General features: G+C 37.2%; 1 protein-coding gene across 1 annotated transcript; it reads right to left on the minus strand.

Annotated features, from left to right (window-relative positions):
* Positions 1-3311: 3311 nt before the first annotated feature.
* On the minus strand, positions 3312-13353 carry LOC131942088 (kynurenine/alpha-aminoadipate aminotransferase, mitochondrial). Its single transcript, XM_059301800.1, has 13 exons — positions 13162-13353; positions 10508-10638; positions 9629-9719; positions 9276-9344; positions 8894-9026; positions 8130-8204; positions 7303-7462; positions 6429-6535; positions 4964-5043; positions 4630-4756; positions 4153-4279; positions 3571-3896; positions 3312-3362 (listed from the first exon to the last, which is right to left on the minus strand). The coding sequence occupies exons 1-13, from the start codon at positions 13182-13184 to the stop codon at positions 3312-3314; spliced, it is 1500 nt and encodes a 499-aa protein (XP_059157783.1). The 5' UTR covers positions 13185-13353.
* Positions 13354-14679: the final 1326 nt, after the last annotated feature.

Below are 14679 nucleotides of genomic sequence, written 5' to 3' on the forward strand. Positions count from 1 at the left end.
CTAAAGTGAACCACGCTTTTCTTTATAGTTCCAGAGTACAGTACCTGGCTCAACTGTAGGAAGCTAATGCAAACTACGTCACTTTGGTCAAATTAATGATTACGGACGGACAGATAGAGAAATGCATTCTGAATAAAAGAACATTCCCCATTTAACGATATTCAAAAAAGTCGGCTTTTGGGTAGTGGCAAGCATGGAAGTGTTGCCACGGGACTGGCCACAGCACGGATGTAAGGATGGGCCTGGTGCCCAAGCGGCTGTCAGCTGTCCGTGTACTCTCTATTGCACCTATTCTCACTGTTTTCTGGTGAGTGTTTGTATCCTGTTTAAAGTTGAGTATCTTTACAGTATAATATTTGCTGCGAGTTTTGAAAATAAAATAACTTAATATTTGTGCAACGAGCTGGAGAGCCGCATCTTGACAGCAAAAGACTAAGACTAGAGAAGCAATCACGAAAATTAAGCATAAGTAATAATAAATTATCAAGTAAAAATCAGAGAAATTGAGTTAAATTTAAATTAATTAAGTTTATGGATAGAGTGTAGCATTAAGAGTGTAACCAGTACGTTAATTAAAGTGACCGAAGGAGTGTAGCCTCGACAGTGTAGAGAGTAAGTGAATGAAGTAAATCTCCTTCACCCTACACCTCCGCCATGTTCTCCAATAAGTTCAAGTAAGCCGATTTCCAAAGTATTTACACAAGGCCTATATAAAACCTGTTTATTTCTTCACATTCTCCTTTATTATTTTTTATACAAAATTTGTTATTTATAAACGCATTTTTCTCATTTAAAAAGTTATTAAAATACGTAACAAAAACACGTTGGGTAGCAATTTTGGGGCAGGCTGGAACAAATTAATGGAAATTTACTAATTTCAATGGAAAAAAACTGCTTTGAGATACGAACAATTTGACTTACGAGCAATACTACGAAACAAATCAAACTCGTGTCTCGAAGTAGTACTGTAATTTTACCGCGAACAACGAGGCAATGCAAATTGACTCGGTGATAAATACCCGAGTCACACAAAAAATTCAGTATGAACACGAGTACTTTTTACTGGACCATATAACCTTTATGTCAGCTTCATATATTTATAGTATATTTATATTTTAGAAATTATAACCTCAACCTTTAAATGTGTGTGTGCCCCCAGAATGCTCAATTTTTTTAAAATGTCATAGAGAAAGCTGAGTTTAGAGGCGGTGAATGGTCGGGCGGGAGAGCTTATGATAGCTAACTCAAAAAGTCCCGATTTCGCAACCCCGGGCTGATGAGGCTCGTTAGCCAAGGACAGCAACCCATCTAGATAATTACGTACTAAATCCTCATCACTCCCTGTGGAGTATAGTGCAGCAACAAATCTCCGCCATTCCACTCTGTCTTGGGCGAGCCACTTCAGTTCATGTCAGGTCTTGCCAGTAGCCTGCACTTCTTCTTCCATCTCTCTCCTCCATGTTCCCAGTGGTCTTCCTCTCTTTCGCTTTCCAGGCGGAGTCCACTTCAGCGCCATGTTGGGGAGTCTTCTTTTTGCTCATGCGTAGGACATGGCCCAGCCATCTCCATCTCCTCATTCGAACTTCTGAAACAATGTCGTTTAATCCTGTCCTTCGTCGTATTTCCTTGTTCGGGACTTTGTCGTCCCACTTTATTCTGAGGATAAGTTGCAGGGATCTTCTTTCAAAGCCTTTGAGTCGGCTCTTTCTTGTTTAGTTTTCATGACTCTGCAGCATAGAGGAGTAAAGAACGTACATTAGACTTGTAGATCCTTATTTTAGTTCTCTGCTGCAGTGAGGATGATTTCCAGATCTTAGCAAGTCTGTTGAAAGCTTGTGCTGCCATTGCTATTCTGGTGGCTATTTCTTTCTCCATGCTAGACGAGAAGCTCAAGAATGAAAAAAAAATCTTCTGCCTTGCTGATTGTTCTTGGATCGACAAAGGCAGATCCGGAAAAAAAGGCAGGCTGTATTCTGAACCAATGGGCCATAAGACACATAACATAATATGCAATGCGTAATTGTGCTGGATTCCCTTCATTGTTAGAATTAAGAATCAACAAGAAAAAACTGCATTTAGGACATCTTTATTAATTAATCAGTAAAATTATAAAGCATTGAGTGTTTTATTTTATTTGCACAAACAGTCAAAATGCTCAGCCGGAAAAACAAACTTGTGAGTTATGTATACGTTTTTATAATATTGGCCTTTATTATTATCCTCAACAATAATTTAACAAATTTCTTGTTCCTAAAATGCGTTCATTCATATTCATATTTGATTATATATATATATATATATATATATATATATATATATATATATATATATATATATATATATATATATATATATATATATATATATATATGTATATATATATATATATATAGGCTTATATATTATATAAGCCTATATATATATATATATATATATATATATATATATATATATATATATATATATATATATATATATATATATATATAATCAAATATGAATATGAGAGAGAGAGCTAAAAATTACTTATTAACCATATAAAAAAAAATAATATTTAATCAAGAGGAAACATGTTTACTAAAAATATACCATGATCCTCTTAGAAAATAGAACAGCGTAATATAAGAACTTATTAACCAATTAAGACTGAAAAGAAGTTTTGCTAATGATGATCACACAACCCCTCTGAACTTCTTCATTTGTCCATTGAGCCAGCTGGTCTAAAAGGGAAGTTTACTCTCTCCTGTAGAGCTAGTAGCAGGCTTCCCACCAAGTCATCCATGCATGCCCACAACACTATTAATTAGTGTAGGCATCAGTAGCGTCACAATGCGGGGGCGAGACGGCGTTCAGCATCCGTTAACACCATGTAGAGGGTAAAATAGTTAAACAGTGAAGAAGGGGTGATACCAAATCCGACACAGTGACGTCACTGGTAGGCATATTTATTATGTTATCTATTTTACTGTAATTCTTCCATTTCTAACATTTTGTTCAAAATTGTTTTTATTTTTGTTTGTTTTTGTTTTTTAATTTTCCACATCCTCAGTGAATTTGTCCATGCTTATTTCCCCTTAAGGACGAAATGATAGAATTTCAGTAGACGAAATTATTTCGATGAATATATTAGCTGGTCGCTCTAGCATACATGTGATTAACCTTCTGACCAGTGGTAACAACTAAACCCCAATAATATTTACTTAAACAAACAAAAAAATAAAGAATATATACTAGACGACCATGTTATCCAAAAGATAACTAAATGTCGATTGACAAGCCCGATTATAAAATCTGCAAACGGCAGGAGTTGACTATATTTTCCTTTGAATCTTTTTCACAATCTCAGATAAAGTTTTGATGCCCTGAAATAAAAATAACAAGGTATATTTTAATACTACGCAGACATAATTCAACATTTTAATAGTGTTTACGCTTAGAATTTTGACTAAGAAAGCAAGCTGCAATGCTCCAATATTGGTTACGAACAGTTTTTTTTTAAATTTATTTCGCGGTTCTTGAATAAAGTCTAAGTAAACTTATGTTATGAATATAGCACAATACACAACTTACACTGTCCATTTCTTCCACTCCAGCGACCGAGAAAGATAACCGTATGAAAGGTTTTGGAGCTTGATCAGGTGAGAAGAGCCGCCCAGCGACAATGGCCACGCCCTCTGCCAGAGCTTCCTCCATCAGCTGGCTCGTGTCTGACACGCCTTTGATCCTCACCCAGAAGAACATCCCTCCACTCGGGAAGTTCCATGTCGCAACACCTGGAATGTTGGAGCAGGGGTCAAAACTATGTAAAGGGTGATGCCCGTTTCGGATGCGGACACCACTATCATCAGCATCACCATTGTCATAGCCATCATCAACATCATGTTCATCATCACCAGCTCTCAAACACCATCATCATCGTCATCATGATACTCTTTTCTTTGGGTTCCTTGTGGAACATAGACCATACGTCGCCGTTTCCCCTCCCCCCCCCCCCCACGAGCTATCTATAGTATTTTTTTTTATTCTGTCCTATTTATCTTAGCCTCATCCAATACCCATTTTCTCTTGGGTTGTCCTGTGTTTGCCTTGGGGGTACTACATTTCCCTACCTGGGTTTCTATTCTTAACTCCCTCACACCTGTGTTAGCTCACCTGACAAATATTTCTTTAAAATCCCTTCCATGTTTTGAGCTTTCTTTTCATACGCGGCAGCCAACTTGCGCATTTCGCTGTAAAATGTCTCAAATCCCCACTGATGCAGGATTTTACTTATCACGATCTGAAGTAAGGGAAAACAAGATTAATCCAAAGCTTAAGACTGCTTGATCAAGCTGGACTCTCGATGTCTAAACAGATATTAGCAAATATTCTTGGTTAAATTATTCTGGTTAGATAACAAAAAGTTACGTGCTTAATGACACATGAACTAGCGTCGGCATTGTCCTCTGTGCTTTATTTCGTATCTGTTACCGCTCAGCTTAACGGCTGTCTGACGCGGACGCCTCTCTGAATCGTAGCAAAGCACAACCCAGTGCTGGCGCGCCAGCATGTTAAAAAAGGGGCGACTTAAATGTTAAATTATTACTATGTTGTCACTAATTTACCAAGTATGCACGTTGGTCACATTACCTGCGGCAGGGAGAGTAAGTTTGTAGTTACCTGAGATAGGATACAGGGATGAATGGTGTTGTGTGACAGGCTGTTGATATACTTTCTGACGAGTGTCTCTGGTCCACTTAGCCAGCCTAAACGATACCTAAAACATTTAGATGGCTTCTGGATTAGTGAGAGTGTGAGGCCGTCTAAGTTATTAACAGTGATATTATTAATCTACATTGGAATTAATCAGAGTTTGGAGTCGTCGTATGTTTTAAAGTGTAATCTAATAAATTCACGTTATATTTTTAATAAGACGGATGTGTACTTGTTTGCTTCTCTTACTGTTAAGCGTAATCTAACTCACCCAGCGCCTATAATCTTAGAGAAGGTGTCGAACCTCAGCACTCTACCATCTACATCAATGGACTGGAAGCCGCGCCGCCTCTGTAAGATAATTATGTTAACACATTTTTTACCACGATGGAGGTGCTCAAGTAATTTTATATTATGTATTAGTTTGCGTTACCTAGACCCCATTTACCAAAATGATAAAAGTGTCTTGTTGTCGTTAGTTATATCGTGACTAATGTGATTGGCTTTAGTGCTATCGGCCCAATTGTAATTCATACGACTAGCCTGCTTTAGTATCTACAGCAAGTGACGAACAGCCGAAAACATTTTAAACTTATATTATCTACGTATAGAACAAGTTTAATATAAACTCGTTTCAGAAGCATGCTCTAATAAAAATTAATGCTCTATAAAATTTCTAGGAACCTTCCCCCTAAACTATGATACAATTTGGTACTATATAGTCTGTTCTATTTTGAATTAATGGAAATCTTGACATGGCACCTATGGCGGACGGAGAAAAAAGGCCTCCCTTCCACCACACCAAACTGAGGCAGATTTTATGAGGTTTTCATCAAAACGTTACCAATCAAGTATTTTTGGACGTTTTCCAGAAGCTTAATAAAATGTGAACAGTGTCGGCATTTCATTTCTTGGATCTTATTTGTTGGGCGCGGGTTTGTCCACACTACCAACGAGACACCCCAGGGCATGCTGTAAGCTACAGTTTACACTGATTATCCCTCGGCGACGGCACAGTGGTCAGGGCTCTTGAGACCCACCGGGTTCATTACTGCACGGTTGATGGGCGCAACACCTGGCTAGATTAAGTCATCGAATGTATTAGCGAGACTTATCCCTAGTGTTGTGTAACTTTAAACTACTATAGGTGCCAGACTTCTCACTCGTATGAGATGCATTCAGGATGACACTGCTGCCGGTGGATTTCATTAGTAACTCAATCCCCCTGTATAAGCGGATCCCAGGGGAAAAGATAGCCACTGGGGATTTCGTGGCGCTAGATCACATATTTCCGTGGGGCGCCGCCACTCTACTATGTAAACAAATGTTTGGCCTATGATAGAAACCTTTGCGGGGCTGTACTCAACAGCCTCCCAACTTTCCATGGCGATCGGATGAATGGTTTAGTAATGTATAAAAGACAGAAACATGTTTTCATCTGTACAGCTGTATGTGCCAGCTCGCGTTTCGGATAACCTTCTGTAAACGTTTATTCTAAGTTAAAAATAAATCTAACAGCGAGTTGTGTCCTCTAAAGCACACAAACATATGTGTAGAACAAACACAAAACAAGAAGAGATAAAGATGGAGTAATCTCACCTAAAATTTCTCGAATATTCTTAGAAAACACTAAAGGGGGATGGCAGTGCAGTCGGGATATAGACATTTTTGTAAAAGTCGATTTTAAAATACTTATATTTTAAAAAAAATAGAATATAATTTATTCTATTGCCAACCTGCTGAAACTGCATAAAGTAGTATGCTGCATCTTCCAGTATGATAACGTCGTACTTTCTACACACCTTGTAAATGTCTATCAGTCTTTCTTGTTCCATAGTGTAGCCTAGCTCGGAGAAAATAGACCACAAATCAACAATACCTTATTGTATTTACTTGCTGTGTCGACAGTTTTAGGGGTGATATTTTTTTTTAATTAACAATGCGCCCAAATTTGTGGGTCTATATATGTGTGTGCGTATATGTGTGCGTATATACATGGATGGATGGATGGATGGATGGATGGATGGATGGATGGATGGATGGATGGATGGATGGATGGATGGATGGATGGATGGATGGATGGATGGATGGATGGATGGATGGATGGATGGATGGATGGATGGATGGATGGATGGATGGATGGATGGATGGATGGATGGATGGATGGATGGATGGATGGATGGATGGATGGATGGATGGATGGATGGATGGATGGATGGATGGATGGATGGATGGATGGATGGATGGATGGATGGATGGATGGATGGATGGATGGATGGATGGATGGATGGATGGATGGATGGATGGATGGATGGATGGATGGATGGATGGATGGATGGATGGATGGATGGATGGATGGATGGATGGATGGATGGATGGATGGATGGATGGATGGATGGATGGATGGATGGATGGATGGATGGATGGATGGATGGATGGATGGATGGATGGATGGATGGATGGATGGATGGATGGATGGATGGATGGATGGATGGATGGATGGATGGATGGATGGATGGATGGATGGATGGATGGATGGATGGATGGATGGATGGATGGATGGATGGATGGATGGATGGATGGATAGAGATAGATATAATATATCGTTACTTTTTGGATTATTGCATGCCGTAATTGAGTATAAAACTCGTGGTCTTTTCGTGTTGGGATGTGTCGTTGCCCAGGATGCTAGAACATCTTCCAAATCTTGAGCCAACATCCCTCCCTCGTCACTTGTCACCGTGACCGGCTTTGCTCCAAATAATGTGAGCTGAAATACGAAATAAGATTACACATTAAAGACATAGATATTGTCTATGTAGTGATAGAGGCTCTTTTTCGTTTTATTTGTGAAAAAGAAAAGATAAATATCCAATATCGATGGATCTAATTTTACATCTAATGATAAATGTTGCACAAGATACATTAGTTTCCGTTTTTACATAAACCTGCTTTAGATAAATAAACATATTTGAGTAGTTGAAAATTCTAGGAAAAAAAAGAGAACCACTTTTCACGCTACACAAATGTGCAAAACGCGAGTTGGAAAAACTTTGCTTCAGAAAAAATGTTTAAATTATCAAATACGCTTATAAAGTTAGTATTTTTTTAATAGAGATAAAGTGTGATTTAAATTTAATCTTCATATTAGTTCACATGCGTTTATCTAAACATCTTGACTTCTCGAATCCTATACTTTCCATTCATTGTTAGCTTTACATGTCATCATCAGTCCTGTTGAACACTTGTACAGCAATGGGACGCAACCACATTTCTCCATCTCGCTCGTATTAGCAGGACTCCTTCTAGTTAGGACGATGCCATTCCGACTGCATGTGCTTCGTTGGCCACTGCTATTTTCTGATTTGTTTTGCCTTACATTAACATTGAAAAAAAAATATTTACGATAGTTTTGTTTGAAAAATGTAAGCACTCACAGCACTGATGGTGTTGGAGTAGACTTCGTCTTCTATCAGCACGTGATCGTCCTCGTCAAGCAACACGTGAAACACCTGTAATTAAACTTAATGTAATTAAATGTAATTAAACATAATAAAAAGTTGCTTTTTTAATGTTTAAAAAAATGTAATTTAAATATTACATTAGGTTTATTTAAATAAATTTCAAATTTTGAAAGCAAGAAGAATTCCTCAAGGATTGAACTGAAATTGGAATGAAAATGAGTTTGTATAACATTCTAAACTATTTGTTATAACGTTAAACGGTAATATACTTTTTAAAAGATAAGTCGAGAAAATGATTGGAAAAGTTGTGTCGAGGACTATGCAGTGCTCCATGTTTGATTGCACTAAATTATGTTAAAACACGAATTCTAAAAGATAAGGAACACTAATCTCCGATCAAAATCTGTTAGAAATCTGTTTTAGTATGTTGCAATAGAAATTGTATTATATTCTCTGTTTACCCAGCGCAGTAATATTTTAGAAAGAAGTCGATGTTTTATGAAAAAAAAGTGAAATTTTGAGACTAGAGAGGGAGTTGCAGACAGAGGTGTGACGATATTTTAGATGCCGTTCTGGATTTATTTTTATTTTTTTGCCGATGAATGACAAAGAGATGTGCAGGTAAAAATCGTCAAAAGTTCTTGACGTCATTTATTGATGCCCCCTTTGTTTTATGTTTGAATATGAAAATCACTGCGTGGTTTTGGATCAGTTGAACTGAACAGGATTAAACTGACCCCTCTGAGACCGTCTGTGATGCCGTTGGTTATGGTCAATATGAACGGCTCTGGGTGGTCAGTCCTGATAAGCTGTGGCGGCTCGTGTTCTACTCGGTGAAGTTCTGTTAGCCATTCCCGTAGTTCTGGTAGTCTGGTGGAGATGGTAAGAGGGGGGGGGGGGGAGCGGGTTGAGATTAAAAAAAAAGTGACCACATTGTTTCTAAATAAATAATTTTAAGTTTAATTTCTGTGTTATTTGGATTTTAGATTGCGTGTATATAATCAATTTTTTTTTAAAAAAAAGCTTATTCAAAAGGGTTTAGATGAACCTGTGATAATAAAGTTAAATTTCCACTCCTTGTATATATTAAACGAACTTTATTAAACAATAATCTCTTACCCTTCAGCTTGCCCGTAGTTTCCGACAGCCGCCATATCCTTTTTATCCAACTCAATCACATTGCCGTCTCTGGTATATATTAGAGTTTAGTATCAAGTTATTCCTCAATATAAAAATTATAATACGTTTTGATGCTAATCTTCATAGGCCGAAATTTTAAAAAAATTAAACTTTGTCTTAAATGAATAAAAACCGTAGGCCTACTTAGAAATTTAATATATACCAATATAAACCTTAAATTATCCTTTACTTTAAACTGATTGCTCCTGACGCTAAACTAATAAAATCCCCAGCCTTAAATTAATCCTAACCCTAATACGTTAAGTCGTTTATAAGAAATGCACTTGGAATACCTCAAGAAAAACTTAGCCTGTATAGCTGGTACCGTGTTTGTATCAGGCAGGCCGCCAGATAAGGTGACTATCGGTTTACCAGTCGCACATTCTACATGAAAACACACTTTATCACCAGACAATTTATTGTAACATAATAAAAACAATACAATGACACGAGTGACATTTTTTGAGAGGTATTGGGGGGGGGGGGGGGTATTCCATTGCATGGACCACCAAGATAAAACGTTAAACGTGTCGCTTTATATTAAACATTTCAAAATATTGTATTTAAAAAAAAATTAAGTACTTAAAATTAAGGTAAATTGTAGTGAAATATGTATAAAGTTCTTGGGGAATGCGAAGAGTTCATTTGTTTCTCTGACATCAGAGCAGGAAGAGATAGTGTATTCAGGACTAAACCCAGCCACTTTTACATTTCCCCACCCAAATGTTAAGTACCTATTACAGCTGAGAGGGTTAGTAAACGTACAACATTTCATCCTACAGTATTTCAAATGACTCAAGTTTTTTTCTAACAAAAAAAAAAACATCGATTGTTTTTTTTTTATTTTTATTTTGCCTCCAATAACTTCCTTGCCATTTGGTGACGCACCATGTGTTTAAATCTGTACAGCATAGCTCAGCACAACAATATTTGCAAGTTTTATACAACCTGGTAGGTAAGTTATATTAGTGGTGTGCTTGCAACTTCTACTATTTGGGTAATCAAGAAGTTTGTTACGTGGATACGTGCGGATATCAGAAAACTCTCTTAGATACTTTTTTTTCTACAACCTTTGTCTTCATATTTCTGAATAACTTTTCTGCAATGACCAAGCCTCTAGAGAATTTTGTGATAAAAATTATTTAACGATCATTACAACAGCTCTGCTTCACCTTTTGCGTTTATGCGGCGCAGAATATTGTAAACAATTCTCCTGCCCGTACGACTGAATACACTCTCGTAGTCAGGCAGGGAGACTGGAGACTTTAGGAGATCACTGAGAGATGGTGAGCTGTAGCCGATACTGAAAAAAACATAACGCAAAGCAAGTTACGTTTTAAATGTCAGTCTCGGAATTTATTAACTGGAAATAGATTTCAAAAATAGAACTATTTAAAACTGTATATATATATATATATATATATATATATATATATATATATATATATATATATATATATATATATATATATATATTAGCCGAACGGACTGACCCTGCCCTGGGCTCTGTGGAAAACCTATCTGTTAAGGACCGTTGCTTGTGTGTGCTTAAGTACCATATCCCAGCATTTCCCGGGTTTAAGAAATATACTACTTTTCCAATTAAATGTATGTCTGCAAATATGGACGCGTAACCTAATTCTAACCATAAACTTAACCCTAACCACAACCTTCCACAACAAAAACCAAAACTAAAACACAAACGCAAACTCAAACCCAAACGCGAACACAAACGCAAACGTTTGGTACAAAGGGACGTAATTTGCATCCTTTTTTTCAAACGAAATTGGAATTTTTGTAAAGGGTAGTACATTTATTGCAATTTTGTTCTTTTCATGGTGTGTCAATCGAAATTCTAAGTTGAAAAATAAAAATTTAGTGTGCGCATTGGCCGGCTCTCTTGGCCAAAGCCCGAAGAGCTTAGCACTGAGAGCGTATTTCGTACATTGGCTGGTCAATGCGCGCACTGGCCTGGGCGTACTGGCCAAAGTCCGAAGACCTTTAACTTGACAGCGTATTTCCTACATTGGCCGGCCAATGCGCGCACTGGCCGGGATGTAATGGCCAAAGTCCGAAAAGTTTAAAATTGACAAAGTATTTCACATATTGGCCAGCTAATGCGCGCACTGGCCGGGATGTTCTATCTAAACTAAGTTGTGATCGCGTTTTCATTATTCTGGGTGAGGTTTCATTGTGAGTAACGTATTGTTTGGCTGTTTTTTTTTGTCTAGCATTCTATATGCAATGCGACATGGACAAAAAGGCCGTCAGACCAAGTGACAAACATACCAGATGGCTGCCAAAATAAATTATCCAAATCCTAATGGAAGAGAATTTCTGAATCAAGTTATTTCTGAACTAAATAACATGTGGTCTGAACTTAAACTAGTTCACGGAAATCTAAGGCATAGCCAAAGCCAAGGTTCAGTAGAACGTGCCAACCAAGATGTTCAAAACATGATAATGACAGGGATGCAAACAAATGAATCAGCTCATTGGGTTGAGAGTCTCAAATTTATGAAAACCCGTTCTTTTAATAAAGTATACCAACAATCGCCATACAAAGCCTTGTTTGGATGCAAAACAAAAGTGGGACAAAAGTGGGAATCTACCAAGAGATGCTCTCGATAATTTAGTTACTGAGAAAGATCTTGAGAACATTGAACAAGAGGTTGCCATAAATGCAACGACATTCTCAGCTAACACATATTCTACCGTGGCGGAACGTCCAGACCAGTTGCGTGACAATAATGAGGCCAATAGATTCTGTATAGCTTGTGAAAAACAATGTAGTGCAGCCCATTCTTGTGGATCCTGTGGCAACGATGTCCATGCAATATGCGGAATAGCCAATGAAGCAGACGAAGGTTACGTAGGGAACATTACTTGCAGATTATGTCACAATAAACATGAAACCATGGACAACAGGTCAACATCTCATACTAGCTTGCAAACTCAAGGTGCAAGACGCTAAAAAAATCAGATACAAATTTTAAACAAGCTGATTTGGGAGATAATATTCGCATCTATATACCAGATGTAGACAGAGATCGCGGTGATCCCCGAAGTGTCATTGCAGTCGTTATGAGCGTCGAGGGAACTTTCTACAAGCTAGGAAAGGAACATGATGTTCTAAAACAACTATATGCTAGAAGTGAGTTTTCAATTCTTCACGAAAAACTGCTCTCATTATCGTCCGTTGGCACTGGGGAAAAATCTTCACAATCACTGACCGGCGGGCAAGGCTAATTTGCTGCAATCGCACAACCAAATGCACAACAAATCGCTGCAAGTGTAAAAATAACAAGCTACTATGTAATTCTAAATGCCAAACAAGTTCAACTTGTTGTAACAAGTGATAATATTGATAGAGCCTATAGGACATTAAAATACTTTGAATGTTTCTGTCATTTACTTTAATTAATAATCAATATAGACTTAATTTCGTGATCCTTACGGTATGAAAAAATCCTACATCTGCTCATGATCTTCTAATTCTTTTGATCGTCCCTATCTAAATGATCTTCTAATTAGGACTTTGGCCGGTCCACCATGGCCAGTCCGCGGACTGGCCGGCCATAGGCCGAAATCAAGAGCCATTTCAGACTTTGGCCGGTCCACCTTGGCCAGTCCGCGGATTGCGGCCAAAGGCCGAAATCAAGTTAAGTTTCGGACTTTGACCGGTCAACGAGAGGCAATATTGGCCAGTGCGCGCATTGGCCGGTCATTGCACACTTTGGCCGACTTCGGGCTTTGACCGTAACATATACACAATTATAATATACAAGAGAATTAAACAAAACAATAAGATATGGTTCTGATTTACCTGTGTCTAAAGTTCTTATCCATTGTATTCTTCAGTTCTGTATACACTTTTTTTTCAAGAGAAATATTGAAAGTGGCTGAATTCAAATTGCTCAGGTCGACAATCACCTAGTTAATGTTGAACAGAGATGACGAGGAAGATTTAAGATAATGATCACCTTCTGCAATGTGTGTCCACTATTTGCATATTGGACGTGATAATGTATTAGACGTGTTTCATGCATGGTGAATTTGTTTACGTGTTTGTATCGGGGTTGATGGTGTTAGGCCATGATGCAGCGTTTTCTACAGGTGACGTCGGTTTAAAATGGGTCAACGTTTTTGTAATCTGATCGATACAGCTGCTTACAGATACAACATTATATTCAAAAGTTAGAAGGGCTTTTGCCTACAGATACAACATGATATTCTGATGCTAACATGGCTTTAGCTAACAGATAGCTTTCGTTGCCAATACAAAGAGGGATTTGTTGTAAGTCCAAATATGGATTTATTGTTGGTTCAAATGTGGATTTGTTGTTGGTCCAAATACGGATTTGTTGTAGGTCTAAATATGGATTTATAGTTGGTCCAAATGTGGATTTGTTGTTGACACAAATGTGGATTTGTTGTTGGTCCAAATGTTGGTTTGTTGTTGGTCCAAATGTTGGTTTGTTGTTGACCCAAATGTTGATTTGTTTTCGTCCAAATATATATTTTTTGGTTGCTGTAAATATGGATTTGTTGTTCATCCAAATATAGATTTGTTGTTGGTCGAATTATAGATTTGTTGTTGGTCCAATTATGGTTCTGTTGTTGATCCAAATATGGATTTGTTTTTAGACCGAAAATGGATTTTTTGGTGACCCAAACATAGATTTGTTTATGTAGACTAGGTCTTCCTGTAAAAATTAATTTGCTGATGAACAGGCCGTTGATCTGGTGCCCAAGAAAATAAAGACGTATTGATGATTGAGAACAATTTTTTAAACACCGTCAAAGCTCTTATCTTGTCTTAACAAGCTCTTTGTTCACAAGCATATAATCAAAAAATAAAAATGAAGAAACATTTCAGGCGTTTATTTATTTTAGCATTATGAATATTTGGATAAAAATGCAACATACCTTCATTTGGTATACCGTTTTTAAAATCAAAATTATATATATATATATATATATATATATATATATATATATATATATATATATATATATATATATATATATATATATATATATATATATATATAAATATATATGATCCAGTAACAATAATTTTAAAACATTGAAACTGTAATCAAAGCCATTAGACAAAAAACTTGTGCTAAAGTTACTAAACAGATGAATATTGTGAGTTTCATTTTTGGAGCATTCATGAATACTTTCTCACCAGACAGTAAATATTGGGTACGAGGACCTCTGACAGCAAGTGCTTTGTCCATAGAGGGTCTATGATCACAGGTGGTTTATCCTTTTCAGGGTGCGTCATTGTCTATATCTATAAAAGCAAAGTAAGTGATGTTTGGTTTGTTTGTTACTC

This window comes from Physella acuta, unplaced genomic scaffold, assembly GCF_028476545.2.
Source record: "Physella acuta isolate Inbredline_101_S28 unplaced genomic scaffold, ASM2847654v3 ptg000387l, whole genome shotgun sequence".
Lineage (NCBI taxonomy): Eukaryota > Metazoa > Mollusca > Gastropoda > Physidae > Physella > Physella acuta.